Genomic DNA, 27757 nt, shown 5'->3' with positions numbered 1-27757 from the left:
CCATTTTTATATACATGCAGCTTTTATTAAAAGAATACCTGGTAATCCTGCCATTAAGGTCCTATTTCAGGACAGGTCCTATTTCAGGCGTTTCCTGTTTTGGGATGACAACTGTCTTCAAACTATGCTCCTGTGTTGTCACCTTGTCATATGCGCTCCTCATTGAGGCTACAAGCGGCTGTCCAGAGACACACTACTAATAGGGTGCACTGTTGTTCCCATCAGGAAGCCGGTACAGAAAAATGATGAGCAGCCACCAATGGAGCCAGTGCATATAGACAGGAAGTGGGTTAAATTCAGAAAAGGACGTTGTCACCAAGGTATAATACACAAATAAGTATCTTTAAAGTGGAACTTCACTCTCCCAATCTACACTGACTATTTTTTAATCCTCATACTGCTAGCATTAGTAAATAGATATGATATACTTTCCTATTTACTTTAGGAGTCAGGAGAGGAAAGAGCCAAGCATTCTCTCCTTCATGCATGCTTGATCTAACAGCCGATGTATTCCAGGAAGTAAATGCTACATGAATCATCTGCCCTTACTCAAGATGGCCAGAAATGCTAGGGGGTTGTTTTTCAAAGTGATTTCTCAGCAAAATAAAGCAGATACATGGATGGATGAAGGAGTTGGCTTTGAATATAAAAAAAATGAATTAAATTGTGTTTTTGGTTTGTGATACTTATATACAGTGAAAATCCACTTTATCGACGAACGGTCATAAAATCCACAAATGAATTCTATGAGTTTCAGCTGATCGGGCCTTAATCACGTCCACGAGTAAGGTCTGATCGGTCGAAACACGTAGTTTGTGTGGATTTTATGACGGTTTCTCATTACTCATTGTGGATGATTCGTGGTGCCGCCTTCCCTTTCCAGATTAAATGTGTGTTGGGCTTACAGTGGCTGTCAGCCAGAGCATCAGTGTATGTTTTTGAGGCGTGGAGGCAGAATTGTTGTCACTTTGTGTTCCGGAAGTGGCTGAAAGGGTGGAGATAAACAGCACTGAGATGCAAAAAAAAAAAGGAGAAAACCCCCACCATTGATAACTAACAGTTGTCAGTGGTGGAGATTTTATCACAGTATTATACTTTTCTCCTGCCTGGCATTCCACTTAAACTTATTATAGTTTGCAGTTACAGATTAAATGGAGGCAGCCATAATTGACCATTATATATATATATATTTGGGCTCTGCTTTCTTAGTAGCAATATACATTGACTGTCTTTTAATACTCCTATTCTCAGGGCAGGTCTGGCCTGACCAAAACTGACTTGTTATAAGTGGTTATAAAGGCAGGGAGCACTAATCACATTCCATTATATTCCATTGACCCACAGAGGGCGCATTTGTATGTAATATATATATATAAACATATGGAATAGCCAAAAAAAAATAGTAAAAGACTTGTCAAAGCACTGTAAGACCCCCTTTCACACTGGGGCGTTTTTCAGGCGTTTTTCATGCGTTTTAGCGTTAAAAAAAGCGCCTGAAAGAAGCCGCAACTGCAATCCCAATGTAAAAGCCCGAGTGCTTTCACACCGAGATCCCTTTCACACTGGGGCGTTTTTCAGGCGCTTTAGCGTTAAAAAAAGCGCCTGAAAGAAGCTGCAACTGCAATCCCAATGTAAAAGCCCGAGCGCTTTCACACTGAGGCGCTGTGCTGGCAGAGCGTCAAAAAAAGTCCTGCAAGCAGCTTCTTTGCAGCGCTTTTGGAGCGGTGAATACAACGCTCCTAAAGTGCCCCTTCCCATTGAAATCAATGGGAAGCGCCTGTAAAACGCCTGAAAAACACTATTGGCAGCAGCGTTTTGTGGGCGCTTTTAACCCTTTATTTGGCCACTAGCAGGGGTTAAAAGCGCCCCAATAACGCTCGAAAAACGCTGGTAAAGCGCTGCTAGTTTAAGCGGCGCTTTACGAGCGTTTTTCGGGCTCTGACATTGTGAAAGGGCTCTTAAAGCACTTGGGCTTTCACATTGGGACTGCAGATGAGGCTTCTTTCAAGCGCTTTACAGGCGCCTTTTTTTAACGCTAAAGCGCTTGAAAAACGCCCCAGTGTGAAAGGGGTCTAAGTAAATTTTACAGTGACAATCTGAATGTATACTCATTGAAAAACTACAAGCTGTACTTTTTGCTGAACCGCAACAAGCATTACCGATTGCCAAACTAAGTTAATCATTCTCTCCCCTGTCAGACATGACTCCACCCGCTGATGCATTTCACCCAAGGGGTTTAATTATAGGCAGTCCTCCTATGATTCATCCCATTGAGTAAAACGTGTGAGGGTGCAGCCACGCCAGACAGGGGACAGAATATTTGTCTGACCTTGTCTAGCATCAATAAAGCTTGTTGCAGTTCAGCAAAAAATACAGAGCGCAGCTTATGTGTCCTTATGCCTGGAGTGGGAAAGGCAGATCCCGCACAGCTGGCTGCTGCGTCTGTTTGCCTGGAGTGGTGTCATTTATATGCATTTGAAAATAAACTATAGTTTCCCTTTAATTCAATTAAAGAAAATGCATTTTCTTCCTATGCATAATAAATTAAAAAGGGTATTATTACAAAAGACGTGTTGTTGAAAATGCATAAAAGGCCAATGAACAAATTAGAAGTGCCGGTAGGTTATGAAAAAAATGAAAAATTGATGTATAAACATTCCATAAGATGGATACATAAACATTTCAATAGGGTATTTAAAATGCATGTGCTGTATACATATATAGCATATATTGCAGTAAAGACAAAGCTGTCCGAAAAGAACTAGAACCTCTTTTTTAATTGCTGTATGTGCCTGCGGGGGGTGGATTACAGGGAGCTGTGATCAGTGAGTGTCACTAGGCAGAATGGGGGAACGCTTGTTTACATCAGCATCTCCCCCGTTCCTCTCTGTGAGACGATCGCGGGTATCCCCGTGGACAGAGTCCGCGGGACCCACGAACTGAGAGCTTGCGGCAGGTGCGTGCCTGCCATACAGACCTCGCGAGATCACGTACAATAATGTGATTTCGTGCAGTGGAGCCAACCTGCCACAGTAAAACTGCAGCGGCTGGTCCGCAAGCAGTTAAAGGTGCAGACTTCAATGCAGTTTTGTTGATCTTCTGTCCCTGACCAGGAACAAGGTAGATATGTCTGAATTATTGTCCTAAATGCTTGTGGCATGGACAGCAAAACCAGAATCAAGATAAGTGAGATGAGGCAATTGAAGGATAAATTCTCCTTTTCAGAAAAAATAATGCACATTTTTTTTGCCTGCAAAAAAAAAAAAAAAAAAAAAGTGCATTTATTGTTTGTCGCAGGAGCCTGTAAAGCAGGGGTCTCAAAGTGCCGGCTGTTGCGTACCACAGGCACGATGGGATTTGTCATTTTGCAACAACTGGAGGGTCGCCACTTTGAGACCCCTGCTAAAGCATTGCACCAGCGATATAACAGATCATTGATGCCATGCAGGTCTCCTGCAGACCTGTCAGTGTATAGACTTCCTCTTACGAAGAAGCCGAAACATGCTGACAGGAAGCATAAATGAACTTCCATAGAGCTCACAGCGCTGAAAACTACAAGCCGACAGGCGCAAAGGCTGTCGGACCTTGTAGGGTTTCCAATCACAATTCGATGTGAATGATTATTGCAGTCTGGTGGGTGGAGACCTGCACGGCTTTTTTTTTTTTTTTTTTTTTTTTTTTTTTTTTTGACAGCTAGCAGATGGAGAAGATCCCCAGCTAGCTGGCACAGCGGGAGAGCGGACAGGTGTGAGGGCCGGTGCATTCATAACATGTTACATCCCGAATATTGGTGTAACATGTAATGAAAGGTGAACTTATCCTTTAACACTATCAGACTTTAAGTGGCCTCTGACTTCCTGACAATCGGGTTTGAGTGTGGTAAAAGGTTTAGATAAAGGCTTTATATCTGTTCGCTGTATGATGCAGTTTAATCTGTAGGCACACAAGTACTTTTTGCTATGGAAACGGTCCTGCGTTTCTATTTCTTGATAAAGTTTTTGGAGCAAAAAGAAAGAAAAAAAAGAAAAAAAGGAAAGTAATGGTGTCTCTAAGACAGCATTATCAATTTATGAGTGAAAATAGATATTCTTGCTTAAGTCCGTCCAAGACTGATTTTCTTTAAATAATAATGCATTTTCTGATTTTCAAAAACATGCATTTAAAAAGGGTGGCAATTGACAATTTTGGGAGAAATCCCAAAATTGTTTTATTTGCTAATAAAAATAAATAGGACACCACTGCGTGAGGTTTATTTATACTCTAGAGACGTATATATATAAAAAACAAAAAAAAAAAAACACTAATGTACTCTAGGAATCAGTTTTCCACAGTAACTATTGCACAGTCCAGAGCTCGCAAACACCCAAGTACATTGTGCCAGTGAATATATATGTTAACCAAAACTGTTAACAAGGTCTCAATACCTCTAATACGGTGACAAAGGATGACTGCACTTTTAAACAGTTTTTTTTTTTCTTTAGTCCCTCTGCCAAAATGCTGCCTATTCCGCACCCTTAACACTACCATAATATCACTGTCATGGCCCTTTTAGTCCTTCACCTCTAAGCAGCACCAATACATTTGCTCCCTTTATAGGTCTCTAAACAATTCAACTACTGTATAAGCTGATGGACCTATAGAGGTCTATGTGAAGAGTACGCACAGCTGGTGCAAATAAGATTTTAGCTACTTGGATGCAAGGGACTGAAGGAGATATGGCGGCAATATTACAGTAAGTGTACTCTGTGGAGAGGCAAGGTGGGTTAGATTTTGATAGGATGCCTAGAGAAAAAATACATGTATTTTGTATAAAATTACAATTATCCTGTGTATTATTTAGGACTTGTGTGCTTGCTCCATTATGAGATTATGAGCAGGTAAAAACCTGGAAAAATTCGCTCTGGAGGCTTCCATATTATGATTGGTATAATCAGTAGCCGGTAAGAAGTAGGAGAGAGACTCCGATAACCCAGACAAATATTTTCAGGGCTTTGGAGATCTGGACTGCAGACTATATACTCTCACCACGAAGAAAGCAGGTAAGTGCTCCAATTTAGTATGTTTGGTGATCATCGCTGACTTAATTTTAAAACATTCTGCGTTTCGTAATACAAAAAACATTTTTTTATTTTATTTTTTATAACATTGACACAGTTGGTCATCTACGTACCGTTCTTGAGGTTGGAGGAGCTGATGGACTGGTTAAGGACATGATCTCCTGGATGGCTAGTCTAAGCTTTAGCCTGTGAAGTGGGTTACTTATACCGATTTCTCTCTGAATTTCAGTGTCTGACAGAGCAGACATTATTGCTCCACTTTTCACATTGGCCCGACAAGCAGCCACGTACCAGGCAGGCATCCCGACCCAAAGCTGGAAGTGTAGTTAAAGGGATTAGAATCTGTTCTCTGATGAGGTTTACTAAAGTTTATAGGAATAGGCAGGAATTACTTACCTCCAACCAGACAACCACAGTTGGACCATCCCACTGTGCAAATGGCAAGCCCTGTCTCCGTGCCTCTTCCAAGAGCTCGTGCCTGCAAATAGAGCATTATGAACCAAAGTGAAAACATTTTACATTACACATCGCAATAACTGCAGATGGTACTCTCTAGTAAATGAGGGTAAATCATTTTAAAGCTGAAATTTAGCATTTTGTTTGGGATATAGCACCAACATTAGTTATGGTGTGTAAACCATTTCTGACAGGCTATCCAATTTTGTAAAAATCCTTCCTTCATAGCTACCAGATATTGCCCTGTGCAGTTAACTTCTTATGCTGTATGGGTTAGCAGCAGCCATCCACCTGCCTCCTTCTGCCCACTCCATCATTCAAAAAGCTTGTACTACTTATTCTACCACAATGCACTATGTCCTGTGAAGAGTAGATAAATGACAGGATTGTCCACCGCCCATTCACAGAATACCTTGTAGTCTTAAAAAAAATATATAAAAATAAGGAGAACAAGGTATTTTCTTCATTGCAGATAAATAATAGATTCCAACCAGAAGCAATACCCCATCACTGAGTTCTTAAATGATGGGTGAAGGCTGTCCAACATCCACAGGAGGCTACATAATCTTTAGAGAGATGACACCGTCAACTACAGAAATGCGCACAAATATATGAAGTTTAAATGGCGTCATCTCCGTAAACATTTAGTAGCCTTCAGAGGATGTAGGACAGCCTGTACCCGTCTTGTCAAGAACCTAATGTTTATTCTGCATGGAATCCATTACTGACCTTCAATGAAAAGAAGAGGAGTTCTATAAAGAAAGTTACTCTACCAACGTGAAGTTTAAAAAAAAAAACTTTTGCAAGTAAAAAAAATAAAAATAAAATAAAAATAAAAAGTTATGCCTGCCTTTTGCATTTTCTCTATTCCAAAGAACAGGAACAGGGCTAGGAATTATGGCATGGGGGATCTCAATATGGACTAAGACGCCAAGGGCTGACTCATACCATCAGGTTCTACCTTCTACTAAAATATTAGGTTGAGCTGGACAGACCCTTTAAAGAAGAACCAAGCAGACTCATTCTATAAATCGCATTACAATAGCACAGCAGCAACATTACAGGGCCAGCAAAGGACTCCTTCCTCATGCAGCCATGAACGCATTATGTCACTGTTACCTGAAGGTGTCATCTGGTGGCCGTGTAACTTCATTGTTATGTTTTGTAATGTAATAAACAGAGGTGGATTTATATATATACGGTAGGTGTGCTAATGTCAACTATTCGCTGTATGGACAACTACTCAACTGCACCCTCTTTTGTTTAGTCCATTAAACACCCAAAACTGAGTCAAAGCTGAATAGAATGTGCCCGAATCTATATTTCCTGCTTTATGGACCTAGAGCCACTTTACAAATTAACATGAAAGCATGTGTTTGTTTTATAAAAATATCCGCTTGAAAGGAGAAATTAAAATGGAACTGCAGGCAAGCATCGCATAATTGATTTAAGCTATTATGTATGTAAACACTTATGTATAATCTCCTGAATTTATCAAACAGGCTGCTCACAAGGACAAAAGTAAGCTAAAATGCTTAGTTTGAAATACAGAAAGAAGACCCAAAAACCTCAGAGGAAACATTATAACACGGCACCCCAAAATAGTAAACACGCCCATCACCTGTTCACAGAATGATGACCCCATGCAAGTAGTTCAGTATAGAGGAAACCATCCAAAATGCAGCAAATTATCATACTCACCCCGTTCTAATACTAGTAAGGATTACGTGGGAAGCAAATAGAGAAAAACAAACACAACGCTTACAAACCTGTCCCTTATTGTATATTAGCAACAGAATGCTAGGAGCAACAACACTGGAAAAATCAGGAAGGTAAATAAATGACTGGCAGATATTCGTATATAACTGGGATACAAAGAGCATTGTTTCCCAAGGATGCAGTTGGCACACAGCTTAATAACATCGCATGACAGCTGGCAAAAAATAAATATTGTGTTTGAGTCAAAGAAAACCCCACATTTGTGCCAGGGGAAGCTGGAGCATGTGCTATGCAGCTTCAAAAATACTACATCAAAGCATTTTCAAAAATTAGGTAGGCAAGCAAAATATAACCCGTCATGGTTTAAATATTTTGTTATAGGTGCTATGTTATAACTTAAAAAAAAAAAAAAAAAATAAGGACTTTACATTTACTTTGTCTACTGGCCACTGTGGTCTTCCAACAGCTTTGATAGTTTGTGGCACAGACTGGAAATTGTCAGGCATATTAGAATCTCTGGACTTCACCCCAAATGTCCTTATTCGCATGGTTGCTCCAAGTTAATGTGTCTGAATATTGAAGCCAGACTGTGCTAGAAAACTAGAAATTTAGACAGGCAGTAGCCATACTTCATTTCAGGCTTTTCTCTTTTTTAAATGTACTACTAGATGCCAGATAAATGCAGTTTTAAAGGATAAGTTCACCTTCTGGAACATGTTACATGTTCCACCCGTTTTTAGGGTGGAACATGAAACATGTTGCCAATCGTGCAGCTGCTCTGCAAGCGTCTGTTGACAGCAGTAAAGGGAGAAATTCCCCGTACTAGCCGACTTTTTGAAACGAACGGGACCATCAGTCACTGGCTCTCTGCTCTACCACCGCACACTGGATGCCGGGCTGTGCAGGGAGTGGGAGCAGCTGGCTCAGGCTCTCAGCAGGTCGCTGAGAGGGTGCGCCAGCTGCTGGTCCAGGCTTTTGGGTGGATCCCGAATGTATGGTCGCATCTTTTCAGAACCTAGACCAGGGTCTGTGACATCACAACTGATCAGTCATACTGTCAGCATTTGGCATACAACTTTGAATAAGTACTCCACCTTGAATTTTTCCACATTTTCTCATTTTACAACCAAAAATGTAAACGTGTTTTATTAGGATTTTATGTGATAGACCAACACAAAGTGGCACATAAATTGTGAAGTGGAAGGAAAATGATGAATGGTTTTCAAACTTTTTACAAATAAATATCTGAAATGTGTGGCATGCATTTGTATTCGGCCCCCTTTACTCTGATACCCCCAACTTAAATCTTGCGAAACCAATTGCCTTCTGAAGTCAATTAATAAGTAAATAGAGTCCAACTGTGTGCAATTTAATGTCAGTATAAATGCAGCTGTTCTGTGAAACCCTCAGAGGTTTGTTAGAGACCCTTAGTGAACAAACAGAATCATGAAGGCCAGGTCAGTGTTAAAGAAGTTGAGAAGTTTCAAGCAGAGTTAGGTTATAAATAAATATCCCAAGCTTTGAACATTGAGCTTTGTTCAATACATCATCCAAAATTGGAATGAATATGGCACAACTACAAACCTACCAAGACATGGCCGTCCACCTAAACTGACAGGCCGTGCAAGGAGAGCATTCATAGAAGCAGCCAAGAGGCCCATGGTAAGCTGCAGAGATCCACAGCTCAGGTGGGAGAATCTGTCCACAGGATAACTATTAGTTGTGCGCTCCACAAATCTGGCCTTTATGGAAAAGTCGCAAGAAGAAAGACATTGTTGAAAGAAAGCCATAAGAAGTCCCATTTGTAGTTTGCAAGAAGCCATGTGGGGGACACAGCAAATGTGGAATAAGGTGCTCTGTCAGATGAGACCAAAATTTAACTTTTTTGGCCTAAAAGCAAAATGCTATGTGTGGCTAAAAACTAACACTGCACATCACCCTGAACACCCCACTTTTTTTCCAACAGGGAAGCTGGTCAAAGTTGATGGGAAGATGAATGGAGCCAAATACAGGGCAATCTTAGAAGAAAACCTGTTAGAGACTTGACTGTGGTGGAGGTTCACCTTCCAGCAGGACAATGACCCTAAACATACAGCCAGAGCTACAATGGAATGGTTTGGATAAATGCATATTCATGTGTTAGAATGGACAAGTCAAAGTCCAGACCTAAATCCAATTAAGAATCTGTGGCAAGACTTGAAAATTGCTGTTCACAGATGCTCTCCATCCAATCTGACAGAGCTTGAGCTATTTTACAAAGAATGGGCAAAAATGTCACTCTAGATGTGCAAAGCTGATCCCCAAAAAGATTTGAAGCTGTAATTGCATCGAAAGGTGGTTCTAAGTATTGACTCAGGGGCTGAAGACAAATGCACGCCACACTTTTCACATATTTGTAAAAAAGTTTAAAACATTTAATATTTTCCTTCCACTTCACATGTACCACTTTGTGTTGGTCTATTACATAAAAACACAATAAAATACATTTACGTTTTTGGTTGTAACATGACAAAATGTGGAAAAATCCAAGGGGTATGAATACTTTTTCAAGGCACTGTAAGTTACAGCAGTACTAATTATATTTATGAACTATACTGTAGCAATCCAATGTGAGATAGCAAAAGCTGTAAGCTTCTTTTGGGAAAGGGACTTAAGAGATTTGTTGAAGGTTCTCTAAATAAATAGGTCTTACTTTTTCTGTAGCTTTCTGTTCTTCTCAGTCGGCCCACCTAGCTTTGACAGTCCAAGAGATTCCTGGGATGTACTCTCAAACTCTGGAATTCCACCTAAAGATTAAGCAGAATGGAAACATTTAGGGCCATACACAGTAAGGAGCATGCACTAATAGGCAACAACATGCATTCTTTCATGTGTTTTCACATGCTCCAATGCATGCTGACGTGCAGTGTGTTGCACGTTCCCGGGTGTTTTATGTATTGCTATACTTAAAGTGGAGCTCCACCCAAAGGGGGAAGCTCAGCATGTTCGCACCCAAAATTCCAGCTCAGATTGCTGCGGCAATCTTAACTTGAAACTGGAGCAGGTACCTCTCTAAACCAGGTTACCCCCCACCCCAGCCCCAAAAAGTGGCAAATGTGGCTGGAGAGGAGGAGGGGGGAGGTAACCAGGTTTAGAGAAGTACCCGCTCCCATTTCAATTTAAGAGAGATCTGAGCTGGAAGTTTGGCCCACTCCTTCCCCCGCAGTGTTCTGGGACACATCACAGGTCCTAGAAGACTATGGGACCATGCACAAGGCGCAACGTGACTCACGCACAGTAGGAAACAGGCTGTGAAGCCCAAGGCTTCACTTCCCGTTAACCTTACTAGAGATTCTGGTGCCTGCACCCGAAGCAGATTGAAGAATGGGCTTCTGTGAGGACATTGTGGGATCCCTGGACAGGTAAGTATCCTTATATTAAAAGTCAGGGGCTACAGTATTTGTATCTGCTAACTTCTAACCTGTAAAAGAATAGTAAATACTCGGCTTTCCCGTGTTACTGACCCCCATGAAAAGGGATTCACCACTGAATTTTACTTCAAGAAAACAGCACTTTCCAGAGTGTTGATCTCCTGCATAGGTCCATACGGTGAGCAAATGTGGCACCCGCAAAGATGAGCATTTTCTTCTTTTTACAAGAACATGTTTTGGGATTTAATTTTCACAACAGGCTCAATTTAACACCCGTTGCACCAACATGCAATTCTACACCTTGCATTTGCAAAATGCCTGCAAATATTTGTGCTAGTATTTAAATCTACTGCTTAGGAGCACCTTGGATTTAACGCTCATGCAGGATTTGACTTCTCTACAAGATAGGAATAAGTCTTACCTCCTCACTGGATCACTTTGCATCAGAGGCTCTGACAGTTGTCAGATAAATGTCAGGGGGCAGGCTCAGACGAAAGAGTATTGATACTGACTTGGGGAGAAGTTGAGGCCCTGTGTATGACCCAGATTTAAGATCTAAAAGGCCCAAGAAAGGCTGGTCTGAGCACTAGCACAGAATCTAACAAGTGGCACAAGGTGCCCATACTTCAGCACTACTGGTAGCTTAAAGTGGTTGTAAAGGTAAAGGATTTTTTACTTAATGCATTCTATACATTAAGGTAAAAATCCTTTTAAGTACAACACCCCCCCTGCAGCCCTGCCTAAATACTCACCTGAGGTCGATCCAAGTCCAGCACTGTGCAGTAGCTCTTCTCCCCTCTTCTGGCTTGGCTGAGAGCAGCGGGAGCCACTGGGGCCTGTTGCTGTCAGTCAAAACCAGTGAGCAGAGAGCAGGGCCAAGCCAGACCATGTTTGAATAGATGCAAACAGCCTGGCTCTGGAACGAGCCCGCACAAATGCCCCCATAGGAAGAGGCTTCCAATGGGGGCAGGGGGTGGAGCCAAGAGCGCTGGTGGAGGACCTGAAAAAAAAGAGCATCAAGGCTTCTCTGTGCAAAACCATTGCACAGAGCAGGTAAGTATAGCATGTTTTTTATTTTGATTTAAAAACTGTGAACCTTTAATATCACTTTAAAATGAGTCTTGTGTTAAGGTAGAAGAAACAAAGGCAGATCCAATGCCTACCTGGTCCAAGAGTTTCTTTCCCCATTTGTCCAGGCCGACCCTTTTCTTTTTTTCCAAAAAGTCGACCAATGGATGACTTGATTCCTTTCTTCTTTGGGGCTTTATTTAGGGAATCTTGACTACTGTTACTGCTGCTGGGATTGCTTACTTGACCATCCTGTGAGCCCGTAGAACTATACAAGAAAAATGAATAAGCATTAAGTGCGACTATGCATATAGCATTGTAGAGTGTCATGAACCAGTGAAAATATCCAGAGCATGGTAAATTTTACAAAAAAAAGGTATTTCAGAGTTGAACTTGTTCTTACCTACTCATTTTGGTGGGTTATTTTTGTGACCAAGATTTCTTAGCTCTTCATTCTCCAGTTGAAATTTATGAGCTAAGAGCTGTGTGAATGGTTATCCAAAAAGAGTCACATGGAGAAGATTTGGGTCTAAACTCATGCTAAACTTTTTTTTTTTTTTTTGATAGGGGGGATGGGAACCGAAATAACCCTTATTTTCAGGTTATGACCTGTCTGCGTCCTTATTGCAGAGATTTGCCCTGCCCTGCTGTCCTGCTCTACTTCAGCAGAAGACAGGCAAGTCCAACAATACAATTCAAGTAACACTGTACTTCTCAATGCATATTTCTTTTGTTTGAGAACTGATTTCGGTCACTAGTGCAACTGCAAGGGAAAGGCTTGCGTTTAGTTTGCTTATGGGCTCATCTTGTACCTCTCTACAGTTAGGCGATTGTTGGCATACAGTAAATGATAGTTTATCCTCTCAGGCCTTAATTGACAGGTAAGGTGCTAAATTTGTCTGACAAATTCAGTTACCTTTATAACCTTTAAATTATTCCTATTAACGTTCTCCACCATCACAGTATAATGTTTACCTATAGTCTGTTCAGTAAATTGGTTTTTCGTTTCCTCCTCTCAGTAAAATGGTGAGACCAACATCTAGAGTTTGGAAACATTTCCACTTCCAAAGCAATTTCTGTTGAGAGCAAAGCTTCAATTTGCAAATATTGTGAGAATATTCTTTTCCAAATGCTACAAGGATGACAAAACACATCTTTGCATGGCAGAGGTGCCCTAAAGACATTAAAAAATACTTTATGGAATGAAATGATGAGGGCCATACTTAAAGTGTGCGGAGCTTTCCACTCCAGAGTTCTCATTTCAGAAACACTCCTTCTGCTGCTTCTGGCTCATCACAAAGTGTTTCTTCACCAGCAGCATCTTCAAGTAAGGAAGTGTTACAAAGCACTGCCTCCCAAAAATACACAATCCCTTCAGACAAAATTACACCTGAATATCAGGAGAAAGTTGATCAAGCTCTTGTAAGAGCATTATATACTTCTGGATTAGCATTGTCAATAACTGAAAATGCATATTGGCAGGAAGCTTATTATTAAGTATTGGGGGTTAATTTCAAACATAATACTTTTATATACACCGAATTTCATATTCCCAGTGACACAAAATTACTTTCAATTTGTAAAACTACTGCACACTGAATTTTTTTAATTTTTTTTTTTTACAGAGAAAAAAAAAAAAAAAAACACGTTTCCCCCCATGCTTTAACTGCTTGCCGCCCATGCAACGTTGTATGATGGCGCAGAATTTGAGCGGTGATATCTGAATGAAGCCTTCAGCTACAGGCATCATCATGATCTAGTCTTTTAGAGCCGGTGATTACCTTCACCATAAGAACGATTATAGCGGATGTTCAGCCGCTTAATCGTTCATATAGGCGACCTCACCCACGCCCCCTCCCTCCGGTGCTTCTCCCGGCTCGCCCTTCCATAAGCGATCCATAGAAGGAATCGACAGGCCCTGGATGCTGACCATAGAGATTGCCGGTGAGCCAGATAGTGCCCGGAGTCACCATGATCGTTCAGATCGCCCAGCCTCTGCATTTGAACAAATGCCATCACCTCGGCTGGGAAGCTGAGATTTATTTTTTTTATTACAGGCTTCCAAGCCTAGGAGGTGAGATGTGGGGACTTATTGACCCCAGATCTCAGTGTAAAGAGGACCCATCAAGCATTATTCCTATTACAAGGGATGTTCACATTCCTTGTAAAAGAAATAAAAAAGGTGATCAAAAAAAAAAAAAAAAAAAAAGTGTCAAGAAAAAAATAATAATTTAATTGAAAGCACCCCTGTCCCCGCGTGCTCGCTCGCAGAAGCGAACGCATACGTAAGTCGCGCCCACATGTGTAAACGGCATTCAAACCCCACATGTGAGGTATCGATGAAAACGTTAGCGCGAGAGCAATAATTCTAGCACTAGACCTCCCCTGTAACTCAAAACATGTAACCTGTAAAAATATAAAGAGTCGCCTATGGGCATTTTTAAGTATCGAAGTTTGGCACCATTCCACGAGTGTGTGCAATTTTGAAGCGTGACATGTTAGGTATCTATTTACTCACATCTAGTGTAACATCATCTTTCACATTATACAAAAAAATTGGGCTAACTTTCCTTTTTTTTTTTTTTGCATCAAACGCATTTGAAAAATTGCTGCGCAAATACCGTGCAAGATAAAAAGTTGCAACGACCACCATCTTATCCTCTAGGGTGTCTGCTAAAAAAGCATATATATATATATATATATATATATATATATATATATGCTTGGGGGTTCTGTGTAATTTTCCAGCAAAAAAATTATGATTTTTACATGTAGGAGAGAAATGTCAGAATAGGCCTGGGTAGCAAGTGGTTAAAGTTTCCAAACAATTTATATCTCTATGTCAGTGACTGAAAAAAAAATAAAAATGAAAAAAAAAAAACTCAAGTCCATTACAAACAAAAAAAAAATTGCATTAAAAAGGTAAAAACGAAAAAGCTCCAGTACAATTTTAACCCACAAACCCTTACCTGCTGTCCTTATGACAGCTGGGTTCTCCACGATCCACACTGTTTCCCAAAACATCCTAGTTGTAGGACAGAAGTAAGAGTTGCTCCTGCAGATGTCTGTCAGGAGCTGGGAAGAAGGAGCACAACCACGGCTTGCTGGGCATTTTAAAGGCCACACACAGAGCTACAGTCGGGCAAGAGCATACATGGGTGACTCCTTTGCAACTGGCTAGGCAAAGGAGATGTACACAATAATAATGGTGGTGAAGGCTGAGGTTCAGGCATCACATGTGCATACAAGAAATGTGGAAGTTTTAAGGAAGCAGACTACACATTACAGTGGTGTGAAAAAGTGTTTGCCCCTTCCTCATTTCCTGTTCCTTTGCATGTTTGTCACACTTAAGTGTTTCGGAACATCAAACCAATTTAAACAATAGTCAAGGACAACACAAGTAAACACAAAATGCAATTTGTAAATGAAGGTGTTTATTATTAAAGGTGAAAAAAAATCCAAACCATCATGGCCCTGTGTGAAAAAGTGATTGCCCCCCTTTTTAAAACATACTATAACTGTGGTTGTCCACACCTGAGTTCAATTTCTCTAGCCACACCCAGGCCTGATTATTGCCACACCTGTTCACAATCAAGGCATCACTTAAATAGGAGCTGCTTGACAGTAAGGTCCACCAGAAGATCCTTAAAAGCTACACATCATGCCGAGACCCAAAGAAATTCAGGAACAATTGAGAAAGAAAGTAATTGAGATCTATCAGTCTGGAAAGGGTTATAAAGCCATTTCCAAAGCTTTGGGAATCCAGCGAACCACAGTGAGAGCCATTATCCACAAATGGCGAAGACATGGAACAGTGGTGAACCTTCCCAGGAGTGGCCGGCCGCCCAAAATTACCCCAAGAGCGCAGCGACGACTCATCCAAGAGGTCACAAAAGACCCCACAACAACGTCCAAGGAACTGCAGGCCTCACTTGCCCCAGTTAAGGTCAGCGTTCATGCCTCCACCACCAGGAAAAGACTGGGCAAAAATGGCCTGCATGGCAGAGTTCCAAGGAGAAAACCACTGCTGAGCAAAAAGAACATCAAAGCTCGTCTCAATTTCTCCACAACACATCTTGATGATCCCCAAGACTTTTGGGACAACATTCTGTGGACCGATGAGACAAAAGTGGAACTCTTTGGAAGGTGTGTGTCCAAGTATATCTGGCGTAGAAGGAACACTGCATTTCATAAAAAGAACATTATACCAACAGTAAAATATGGTGGTGGTAGTGTGATGGTCTGGGGCTGTTTTGCTGCTTCAGGACCTGGAAGACTTGCCGTGATAAAAGAAACTATGAATTCTGCTGTCTACCAAGAGATCCTGAAGGAGAATGTCCGACCATCTGTTCGTGTACTCAAGCTGAAACGAACTTGGGTTCTGCAGCAGGACAATGATCCTAAACACACCAGCAAGTCCACCACCGAATGGCTGAAGAAAAACAAAATGAAGACTTTGGAGTGGCCTAGCCAAAGTCCTGACCTGAATCCTATTGAGATGTTGTGGTATGACCTTAAAAAGGCCGTTCATGCTCGAAAACCCTCTAATGTAACTGAATTAGGACAATTCTGCAAAGATGAGTGGGCCAAAATTCCTCCAGGACGCTGTAAAAGCCTCATTGCACGTTATCGCAAACGCTTGGTTGCAGTTGTTGCTGCTAAGGGTGCCCCAACCAGTTATTAGGTTTAGGGGGCAATCACTTTTTCACACAGGGCCATGATGGTTTGAATTTTTTTTCACCTTTAATAATAAACACCTTCATTTACAAATTGCATTTTGTGTTTACTTGTGTTGTCCTTGACTATTGTTTAAATTGGTTTGATGTTCCGAAACACTTAAGTGTGACAAACATGCAAAGGAACAGGAAATGAGGAAGGGGGCAAACACTTTTTCACACCACTGTATATACAAGTCTGTCTTCCGTGAACTAAAATTAGAAAAATAATTTGGTTTAGTTTAATTATTTTTATTTTTTTGAGAGAGCAAGAGCTGGTAGTTTTACAGTAAATTTAATCAGTTCCCATGACCTGACATCACTGCATCATGAAGCACAAGAGTTTCATTTAATTTCAACAAGGGGGGGGGTAAGTATTCGTTATGGCAAAGTTTTTAACTGTATGAACAAGCTATGCTTGCCACATCAAAACAGATTTGCATACTACCAGAAGTGGAAGTTGCTTACCCAGTCTGTCCCCACTGTACACTGAGCTCAAGCTCTCTGTAAAATTTCAGCAATGCCGCGATGACTAACTCCCATGCATATACGCGAGTGAAGTCATCTTGGCATGGCCAATGAAAATGGTCAGGGATCAATACCCAGAAGCTGATGGGCTGAAGAGGTCAGCAGGGAGCCCCGGGACATCGCAGAGCTGGAGAGAGGGCGAGTATAGTTCTTCTTTAAGGTTACCTACTTTCTAATGTCTCTGATGTCCTCATGGCTCATGGTGTGCAGTGCTCCTTTATGAACTGAGCTTAGTCGCAAAGATCTGGGAGAGGAAGGAGGGGAAGTCTCGCACCGTATCGTAGTCTTGTCATCTCGGGAATCAGTACCTGGAGGCTGGACAGGGCAAGACATGCATTAGGCACACCATACACTATTCTCCTAACTGCATCAAAAACAATACAACTCAATGAAAGCACATTAAAAGCAGAATATCAAGCAAAAAAAAAAAAAAAAAATACCAAACAGGTAAGACTCAAAGATAAAAGTTACACAACTTAATGTTACAAAAACATAATAAACTGTACACACTGGTAACCTGCATTTAAGAACGCCAAAACCAGTGTTGGAGACTCTGTTTTACCTGTTCATTTCTGCAATAGATTGTGCCCTGCTGTCTCTAAGACATTTTCAAATTGACCCATGATCCTCCCCCCAGGGGAAGCCTGCCGGGAGAAGACAGTAATAATTGCTATTGGCCATTTGCTATAGCAGCCACTTGCGATAATCTGAAGTAAAAGCCGGCATTGCTGGTTGTACCCAAGTTGATCGATCAGCTTGTTGCAGTCAGCCTGCCCATGCACGGTTCAAATCTCGGCCGACTCCTGCTGAACCGACCAAGATTTGAACAGTGTATGGCCTTGCCTTAGAATGCAGCATGTCCTATTGGGGTACATTTGAACTGCACAGGACTGCTACAGACCCTGGAAGGATGTCGACCATGTTGTCAGGATCTACCTGATCAGCTGCTGGCTCAGCCTCTCAGCTGGGAGCCCAAAGCCCAGTACACACAATGACAAAATAGGATGAAAACAACCGCAATCTGCGCGATCGTTCAATAACCCAATTGTTAGAACACCGCTTCTGACATTCGATCAAAACCGTTCAGACTAAAGAATGAACAATTTTCGCGTAATTAGTATGGTATTCGTATAAAAGCATATGAAGTCAACAAGTCTGCGCATAGTCAGAAACTAAAGACTTGAAGAAAAGGGCAACAAAAACAATTATCGCCTACAACAAAAAATTTCTTAAATGCAAAAAATCATACTTTGCATTTTCTGAAAAATATTCTGTATGTGGATAACCCTGAGAAATAATATTAATCTTATTTTGAGAAGAGGGATCACAAGTACATTACATCGCTTCCGATTACACACTAGCTAGGGACACAGGAAGTTGTATCCTGTCGTACGAGAATTTTTTTACTTTTACCAAGCCCCCCATTTTTGATATGAGATGAGGGTGCAAACACCCCCCCCCCAAAAAAAAACTAAATAGTTTGTTCGATTCTATCATTGTGTGTACTTGGCTTAAGCCAGCCGTTCCCAACCCCCCCCCCCCCCCCTCCCCCACCCCAGCCTCCTCTAGTGGTTCTCATAACCATCCTAATAAAGTTTCATGCTTCTGTCATCCATGTCCAACAGTCACCGCACTCTGCTCAAAGTGCGCAAGAACTGAGCGATCAGTGGTCATGAGATTGCTCAGTTCTTGGGCTTAAAGCTGGTGGGGGACAGCTGCAGCATCACACTATGGTAAGTATATATGTTTTTTGTTTGTTTTTTTTATCCACCCCCAAACTTCTCCTTTAAGATTAACCTGTAAAGAAATTTACTATAACTTAGAGTTTTTTAAGACATTTATTACTCACCTATGAAATTAAGAGGCTACTAACAGCTATTTGAAAGTCATTTTTACCTTCTTGACATGCACAGCATTAAAATAAATATTGTAATAAAACAATCACAGCTGAGAGGTCACAAACAATTTAGAAATCAAATAAAATCCCAAAATTACAGTAATGTATTAAAAGTCACGTCATCCAAAACTGTTATTTCAGCTACAGAAGACTGCTTGCATTTCCCAGGGATCCCCGAGCTTCAGGCTTGCTCAATAGATTTTGCTTCAGCAGATGTGGGTCTTACTCCTGCTGCTGAAGGTGAATTTTAAAAGATTCTAATGTATGATGAATAAGGTAAATCGGGTCATCGAAAATGGTAGCTGGACAGCTCAGGGATTTAACCACTTGCCGACCGACTCCTGGACATATATGTCGCCACTTTAAAGATGGATATCTCGGTAACAGCAGCAGCTGCCGCCACAACCAAGGTATCTATCTTTTGTGCTGGTGGTTCTGTTTACGATAATGATGTTCTCTGCAGCGGATTCGCCGCGAGATCACCGGTATAGCAAGCGAGAGAGGGGCTACCCCCCTCCCGTTCCCTCTGCCACTTACTGGAGCCGTCGGTAGCAGCTGGATATGGAGACGAGTGAGGGGAAGATGGCCCCCACCCGTCTCCATACCATAGTAGGGTGGAAGTGACGTCTTAAATCTTTTCAAATTACAAATTATATATATATTTTTTAAATTGCATTTAAGTCCAAATAGAAGATCTGAGGACTTTTTGACCCCAGATCTCATATTAAGATCACATACATATCCTGTCATGCTTTTTTTCTATTACAAGGGATATTTACATTCCTTGTAATAGGAATAAAAGTGACCCCCTCCCTTTTTTTTTTTTAAACAGTGAAAAAATAAATAAAATCAAAATAAATAAGAATTTATTTTCTTTTAAAGCGCCACGTCCCAACAAGCTCGTGCGCAGAAGCGAACGCATACATGAGTAGCGCCCGCATATGAAAACTGATCAAAGCTCACATGTGAGGTATCGCCGCAATAATTAGAGTGAGAGCAATAATTCTAGCCCTAGACCTCCTCTGTAGCTCAAAACATGCAACCTGTAGAATTTTTTAAACGTGGTCTATGGAGATTTTAAACTGTAAAAGTTTGACGCCATTCCACGAGCGGGCGCAATTTTGAAGCGTAACATGTTGGGTATCAATTTACTCGGCGTAACATTATCTTTCACAATATAAAAAAAAAAAATTGCGCTAACTTTTCGGTTGTCTTGTTTTTTTTTTATTCAAAAAATTGACTTTTTTCCAAAAAAAAGTGCGCTTGTAAGACTGCTGCCCAAATACGGTGTGACAAAAAGTATTGCAATGACCGCCATTTTATTCTCTAGGGTGTTAGAGAGAAAAATGTATAATGTTTGGGGATACTAAGTAATTTTCTAGCAAAAAAACTTGTTTTTAACTCGTAAACACAGAGTCTGAAAAAGAGGAATGGTCTTTAAGCGGTAAAACATCAGATTTTTCTCCGACAGAAAATGCAGTGTTTTCTCCCCACTTCACTTGCATGTTATGACTCCTTTCTAAAATGCAGAGTGCTGTGTGGAGCCTGCAATGTCCTATGGAGTATTGTTTTAAGAGTGCTTCATGGGGCACTTTGGGACTGGAGGAGAGGTCGGGCACGTGACTTGGACAGGTCAGGTGACCGGCGCTCTCCTCTTCCTGGCTTTCCCCTCCATTCATTAAATTGAATTGGGCTTCCCTTTCTTTAGAGTCCAGAAGCAAGTAGAGGGCACATTTGTCAAACACATTGCTGTGTGTTTTTTTTTTTAATAAAGACGACAAAATAAGTGCTCAAGTAATACTCCCCTAATGAAAATTCCAGTTTTGGATCGGGTGAAATCTTAAAAAAGGGCAACTGTGACACAAATTAACGGCATGCAATAGCACAAGTTGTTAATAGACAAAATCAACAGGCTATTACCTTTCTACGATATTTCCTTAAATCGCTAGGCTGATAGAGACATGCAGAAAGAGGAGTTAGTAAGAAAGGGAAACCACGGAGAGAGGTACAGTATCACCCATTACTACTGGAGCAGCCAAATTTAGAATATTACACAGTGCATACAGTAGACATTCAAGAGATGGCATTACGCACAATTATGAGTGCAGAAAAAAGTGTTAGTAATTTCAGATCAGTCACTAGAAGGCAGCATTATGGGTACAATAACTGGGGGGGAAAGAATAATAATCATTCAAGAACACCATTAGACGCTGGCAACTCAGGTCACTAAAGGGGAAATGATATACAGTCATAAAAGTGTGTTTATTATGAGACAGTATTGTATATTATCAGTACAGGCCCTGGGGAGGAGGGGGGGGGGGGGGGGCATCACTGTAAGGTATTATCAGCACAGACACTGAGGGGGCAACATTGTAGGGCATTATCAGCACAGACACTGGGGGGTTGGCATCAGAGTTGTACAGCATTATAGCTCCAGGCACTGAAGGGGCCATTATTGCATATTTTCAGTACAGGCACGGGGGGTTTGTGCAGCATTGTAGGGTATTATCAGTACACGCACTGGAGGGGCAGAATTTTTTTTTGGGGGGGGGGGGACAGCATTGTAGGTAGGTTATCAGTACAGGCACTGTGGGGTGCGGCATCAGAGTTGTGCAGTATTATAGGTTGGGGCACTGAAGGGCCATTATTGCATATTTTCAGTACAGGCACCGGGGGGGGGGGGGGGGGTGCAGTGTGCAGGAACTGGGGGGGGGGGGGGGGGTTGTATTATCAGTACAGGTATGGGGGGGCAGTATTGTAGAGTATTATCAGTACAGGTATGGGGGGGGGGCAGTATTGTAGAGTATTATCAGTACAGGTATGCGGGGGGGGGGGGGGGGCAGTAATGTAAGGTATTATCATTAAAGGCACTGGATGGGGAAATATTTTGTGGCAATCAGTACAATGTTGCAATTGAAGGTTGCGATTATCAGCTGACCATATGGGCAAAAAAAAAAACACATTAATCCCATTGTCGAGGTGTGAAAGCTGTACTAGGCTATGGCTCTAATTCAAAAGGGAAATTGTCATTTACAGCAGCTGTGCTTTTTTCATGAAGATGGCTACATCAACATTTGCTTAACACAGGTACAATTACATACCTCTAATCATTACAGCATAAGATACACATTTTGAATAGTTGTACTAATAGTTTACCTAAAGACCCATGAACCGAAAGAATAAGCAAGTTTATTTTCCATAAAGCTGTAGTAAAAATGCTCTTTTCTTTCAAATCCTGTTTTATTCTGCAAAATACAGATACTGCACGCAACACATGTAAGAAAACGAAGGTAAGAAAATACTACAGTGAAGCATTATGGCTGAATGTAGCATGGAGTCCGAAACAAATGTATCCTGCAAATAAAATGTCCATTTGACCATGGCAGTATAAGATGTATTACAAATGGTTAAAAGTAGTCTTTAAGACTGACATGAAAAATGATGGCAATGTAGTACATGTGGAGCACTACACCGACATCCAGCACTGCATCCAGCACTGCAGTCATGTACGGTATATAAAAATACCTTTCATTGTCCAGTTCTCTAGCAGTCAGAGGACTACTCTGGCTGTTCTCCACCTGTCTGTCTGTGGCTGGGGGTATGTCTGGATGTTGCGGGCACTACCTATAGACTGACAAAACCCATGTCCCAAGATGCTTATGCTGTAGGAAGAGGGTGACTAGGCTGCTTGAAAAATTTCAGCAGAGATTTTGAAGTGTTGTCAACCTGCACCAGGAAATGATCCAGGCTGCCCAAAAGTGACAAATCACAAAGTTAAAACATGAAGAAATTGTTTGGGCTAACTGGACAAAGTGCAACATTAGGCAAAATACAAATTAGATTTTAAGGTTACTTTTTAAATACTCAGTATGACAGACTGTCTGCTGAAAATTAAGTGGAACTGAAATTCCACAGTAAGAAACAGCAAACGGGCTGCAGGATAGCCATGCACTGCTTATTCTGCAATAAAATGCCCCTACCTGCTCCCCATCTTCTCCGGAGCTGTAAACGGAGCTGTGCATGCGCGGCTCAGCTTTACAGTGTGAGGACTGCCTTAATGACTAGCTCCTGAGCGACGTCATCCCCTGCCAGCCAGTGAAGAGGCCCAAAGACCACGCCGTCACCGCTGAGAGGGCTTTCATCTTCCCTCGATATACCTTTCGGGTTCGCGGCCTCCAGCTACACAAGTGGCTGGGGGCGCGATGACGTCATTCCCACGCAAGCGTGCAGGAGCCACCGTTTACAGCATGGGCTCTGAAGGTCTAGCATACAGTGGCGTCCCTGACTGCATGCACTCAGAACAGCTCCAAAACAGTGCACATTTAGGAGATATTCAAAGTACTTAAGGGCAAGCCTTATTATAGGTTTACCTGTAGGTATAAGTGGTATAACAGAATTTAAGACCACTTTAAAGAAGAGGGCCAGCTTAAAATTTTTTTTTTTTAAGTCAGCAGCTGCAAACACTGTAGCTGCTGACTTAATAAACAGACTTGCCTGTCCGGGGCGCCCGCTATGTCAGCTGCCCAAGGCTAAGCCGCCCCTCGGCTCTCGGGTCCTGGCGCCACCATTCCAACTAAAGGAAACAGGCAGTGGAGCCGCGCAGTGCTTTGTGAATGGGGTGCGCTGTGTTCTGGGACACACAGTTCCCAGAACACACCGCGCCCCATTCCCCAGAAGACGCCACATGGAGGAGCGAAGAGCGAAGATCACCGCAGAGTAGGAAGAGGCAGATTAGGACGATATGCCTAGCAAAAGGCATTTCTGGTAAGTTTAAAAAAAAACAGTTTCTTAATTTTTTTTCCTTCCGATTTTTTGCAAAATTTTAATGTACTTTTGTTTTTCAGGGTGGCCCTCCACTTTAAGTCTCCGGTCACACCGGTGCTACTTGTCATGCAATCTGATAGTTTCAAATTGCATGACAAGTCACGCCTCATTGTCCGCAATGGAAGCGGTCAAAACAGTACGACTCCAACTCCATCAGAGTCGCACTGATTTTGAATGTAGTTCCTGCACTTTTTGTAAGTTCAGGTGCAACTTGCATAGACATCAGTGCATACATTTGCACAGATATCTTCCAAGTCGCACTGGCAGTCACCAGCTCTCTGCTTTTCTCTCCCTGACACTCACTGGTGCGCTAAGCTGTGGAGGGGAGAGGACAGGCTAGCTCATGCTCTTCGCAAGCCGAGGCTGAGCCAGCTGCTGGTCCAGGCTTCTGGGTGGATACCAACAGCGGGCTTCAGCTCACTGCAGGCTCAAAATGGGTCACAGGAGTGTAGAACAAACTGCACTCCTGTGATCCAAAGGAGACATGCAGCCAAAACAGCTTTGGCTATACTTCTCCTTTAAATGAAAATAATACCCAGCAACCCAGTAAGAGCCCGTGTTCACCCACTAAATGCATACACATATTAGGGGTGCGGAATTTAAATCGCTGCATCGCGATTCAGGTGTCCCCGACGCGGCATCGATGCATGCGACCCGAAAAATCAATGTCAGGTGATGTCATCCCGACTTGCCCCCGCCCCTCCCGGAAGATCGTTGTGTGTGTCTGTTAAAATAATTTTTGTAATAAATGTAGAGTTATAATCCATTAAGTGGCCACCGCTGTATGTGTTTTTTTTAAATATATGCAGCTTCATACCTCATTTCTTAGTGTGTTTAACTGTATATGCCGCTCATGTGACTGCCAGGGCCTCTCTCCTCTCACCTGACGTCAGCCCCGCCCACCTCTCTTCTGATCTGCTAGCTACAGTCAGTGGGCGGGGCTGAGAACTCCCACGAACATCAGGGGAGACGTGAGAGGGGAGAGGGGAGACGGGAGAGGGGCAGGCCAGACCTGGCAGTAACATGAGCGGCATATACAGTTATACACACACTAAGAAATGAGGTATGAAGCTGCATATATATTAAAATGCACATACAGCAGTGGGCACTTCATGGATTACAACTTTGCATTTACTACCCCACAGGTATTTTAACAGCAGTATGTAGAGTATAAATGTATTTGTACTCTACTTACACTGGCTCTTACACATGCTCTGTGCTGACATTTCCCCGGCTTCCCCCCGTTTGCACATTCCACTGTGTTAACTCCTAGTGTGCTGGAAGGTACAAACGGGGAGCCCAGAGAAATGTCAGCACAGAGACAGTACAGGGAACTACACAGGGCTGTTTGTCAGTTGTGGATTCTAATCCCTCCTGGCCTCCCAGCAGCCGTGTGTGTGAATTCCTGTACCCTGTAGTGCACCGGATTAGTGCACTTCCTAAAGTGGAGTTCTACCTGTTTTTTTAGTTTATTAAAAGTCAGCAGCTACAAAAGGTTTAGCTGCTGACTTTTAAACAGACACTCACCTGTCCCACGTTCCATCGATGCGGCCGCACAGAGCCCCATTCCTCTCCCCCTCACCATAATATCTACTGTGGGCAGTGGCACCTGGCCGTGACAGCTTACGGCTTCATGACCGGGCATGCACTGTGCTCTGCCATTGGCCAGCCAATCTTCTGGGACCTGTGTTGTGTCCCAGAAGATGGCTGACGGAGGGGCTGCCTAGGGCGAGAAGAGTCGTCACCTAGGCAGCCAGGACAGGAAGTCTCACTAAAAAGAGGACACCCCCCCAAAAAAATGACATAGTAAATGTGGTCTGTCAGGATGGCGAGGAGTGCTTAAAGTGGAAGTTCCCCTTTTGGGTGGGACTCCGCTTTAAAGGAGGTTATTTTTAATTCAAAGAAAGAGTTCCAGTAATTTTTTTTATTAAACGTCAGCAGGTACAAAAAAAAGTATCTTCTGACGTTTAATAAAAAGACACTCACCTGTCCCACAATCTAGCGACGTGGCCACCCAAAACCTCCCTTCTCTCCCCCGCCTGTCCACGGCACTGGCAATACTACTGTGGGCATCCGGCTGTGACAGCTTTCTGCTTCACAGCCAGGTGCGCAAGTCTCAGTGCGCTGTCTTGCATAGCCGGGCAATCTTCTGGGATCTGTGATGTATCCCAGAAGATTGCAGGGAGGGAGGAAGGGGCGACTAGGTACTCCCAAGTGAAAGTGGGAGTGCGTCAGTAATCGTGACGCGTTGCGGAATCGAATCGTTGACAAGATAAGTGTAATCTAGTCGTGAGACCAGTGAAGATGCGCACCCCTAACACATATTAAAAGGGCAATCTAGAATCCATTGTATTAACCAAAAAAAAAAAAACACAATATTAACAAATTGGTCCTTTATCAATACACTCAATGAATGAGGTCTAGTTTCTGACTGTTTACTGAAGAACAAAAGTGACTGCATGCACTGTGTTATTAAAGAACAGAGGGAGATTTCATTATAGCAGAAAAATAGATAAAAGCTTGGACCCAAAAAGTTCCCAACCAAGATAAAATGTTAAAGTGCTAGTGAAGAAACGTGTGATACCAAAACAAAGTCACCAAGCACAACCATAGAGGTGACAAGACACCGGGCAACAGGAGAGGACAGAAGTCAGGAGATAAATGCCTTGAATTCCCCATCAGCAGCTGCTGTGTGTGACGTGCAAGAAGAAACTAGAAGCTGGAAGAGGTGAGCAAGGGAAGAGCAGGGATAAAAACTTTACCTGGGATGGTTGGGAGGAATCAGGGCAGGAGGGGGGATTGATGAGGGGGGAGTTGGATGAATGAGTAGTTTCTGAAGATGAAGGCTAAAACAACAAATGGGAGAACACACAAATTATAGGGGAACATGAAAAATAATGGAGGGGGAAAAAAAAAAACATGAAAAATGGTAACAAATAAAAGAAAACAAAGGATGACCTAAAAGAAAAGGTAGCATAGTAATGAGGATATCTTACATTAAATCTGCTGGTGCTTGAATACAAAATATCTGAAATGTCCCTTGTAATGGCAGTACATTGAGAGTGAATTCTCTGAACCAGTGAGCCCATTACAAAAATCTAAGGCTGGGTTCACATATATGAAAATTGGATGCATTTTTAACCACATCCAATTCGCATAACATGTGAACATGACTGGCTTTCAATAAAGCCAGTTCACACATGTGCGGGGCTGGCCGCGGTGTGGTTTGGAAAAGGGTCCTGTGCATTTGCAAATTCATGGAAAAATTTGCACCTAAATTGGTGAACAGAAATGCTCTGGACTGCAAACAGCAGCCGCATATACTATATGTGAACCCAGCCTTAGGCTATACTGTGATAGAAATTGGGATATAGAGAACACTAATATACAACAGCATCAAGTGGACTATACAGAACTAAGGCCGACCACACACTATATAACCGGATTGTACACCCTACCGTGTAATGCAAGGGCCTGCTCAGTTTGCTATTAACCAAATCAGTTGTTTAGCATTGTCCTCATATTACATAGTTCTGATAACTCTAAAGTAGAGTGTATTTCTTTAACAGAAAAGACTAGTGATCTTTTTGGTCATAAATGCCTCCCCCAGCCTATCAGCAGTAATGTAATCTGAGTATGAGTATAGCTTTATTCTACCAAATACATAGCACACTAAAACTTCATACACACCATAGGATTGTTGGCCAGAGCGTCAGAAGTTTGTCCTAAGGGTGTGTGCCAGGAACTTGTCTTGCATACAAATGGCACACAATTGTCGGCCAACAAACACGAACGTAGTGATGTACTATGAGTAATTTCATCTCTTAAGCGCCACCCTTCGGGCACCTTCTGTTAATGTTGTGTTTGGTGTGCATTGATTCCGAGGCATGTGTGTTTGTACTTTGGTATGGTGTGAAGGACTTGTGTACACACGATATGAAAATCTGACAATCTGACTGCCAAAAATGTACTAACCTGCCATCCAACATTTGTTGACAGAAAGTTGGATAATTGTCTAAAGGAGCGTACTAACAGTCGGAGTTTTAGGCAAAAGGTCCATCATCACACAATTCCCTGCCGAAA

At 42.2% G+C, this 27757-nt stretch overlaps 1 protein-coding gene across 16 annotated transcripts in view; it reads right to left on the bottom strand.

Moving 5' to 3' along the window:
• Positions 1 to 27757, bottom strand: part of PPFIA1 (PPFI scaffold protein A1) — a 200309-nt gene that overhangs the window by 29643 nt on the left and 142909 nt on the right. For 7 of the 16 annotated variants that reach the window (XM_077462339.1, XM_077462331.1, XM_077462358.1 and 4 more), the window contains 6 exons: positions 26437 to 26520; positions 17123 to 17268; positions 11806 to 11978; positions 9925 to 10018; positions 5454 to 5535; positions 5171 to 5371 (listed from right to left, as the gene is read on the bottom strand). In XM_077462339.1, the coding sequence (XP_077318465.1) occupies positions 5171 to 5371; positions 5454 to 5535; positions 9925 to 10018; positions 11806 to 11978; positions 17123 to 17268; positions 26437 to 26520 (780 nt within the window). Of the gene's footprint in view, positions 1 to 5170; positions 5372 to 5453; positions 5536 to 9924; positions 10019 to 11805; positions 11979 to 17122; positions 17269 to 20770; positions 20801 to 26436; positions 26521 to 27757 lie in introns of all 16 variants that reach the window. The other 9 variants (XM_077462434.1, XM_077462368.1, XM_077462459.1 and 6 more) reach the window with 2 other exon arrangements.

This window comes from Lithobates pipiens, unplaced genomic scaffold, assembly GCF_037356315.1.
Source record: "Lithobates pipiens isolate NorthernLeopardFrog02 unplaced genomic scaffold, aLitPip1_a1.2 Scaffold_10, whole genome shotgun sequence".
Classification (NCBI taxonomy): Eukaryota; Metazoa; Chordata; class Amphibia; order Anura; family Ranidae; genus Lithobates; species Lithobates pipiens.
The sequence above is the reverse complement of the archived record's forward strand: the minus strand, read 5'-3'. Positions and strand labels throughout refer to the sequence as shown.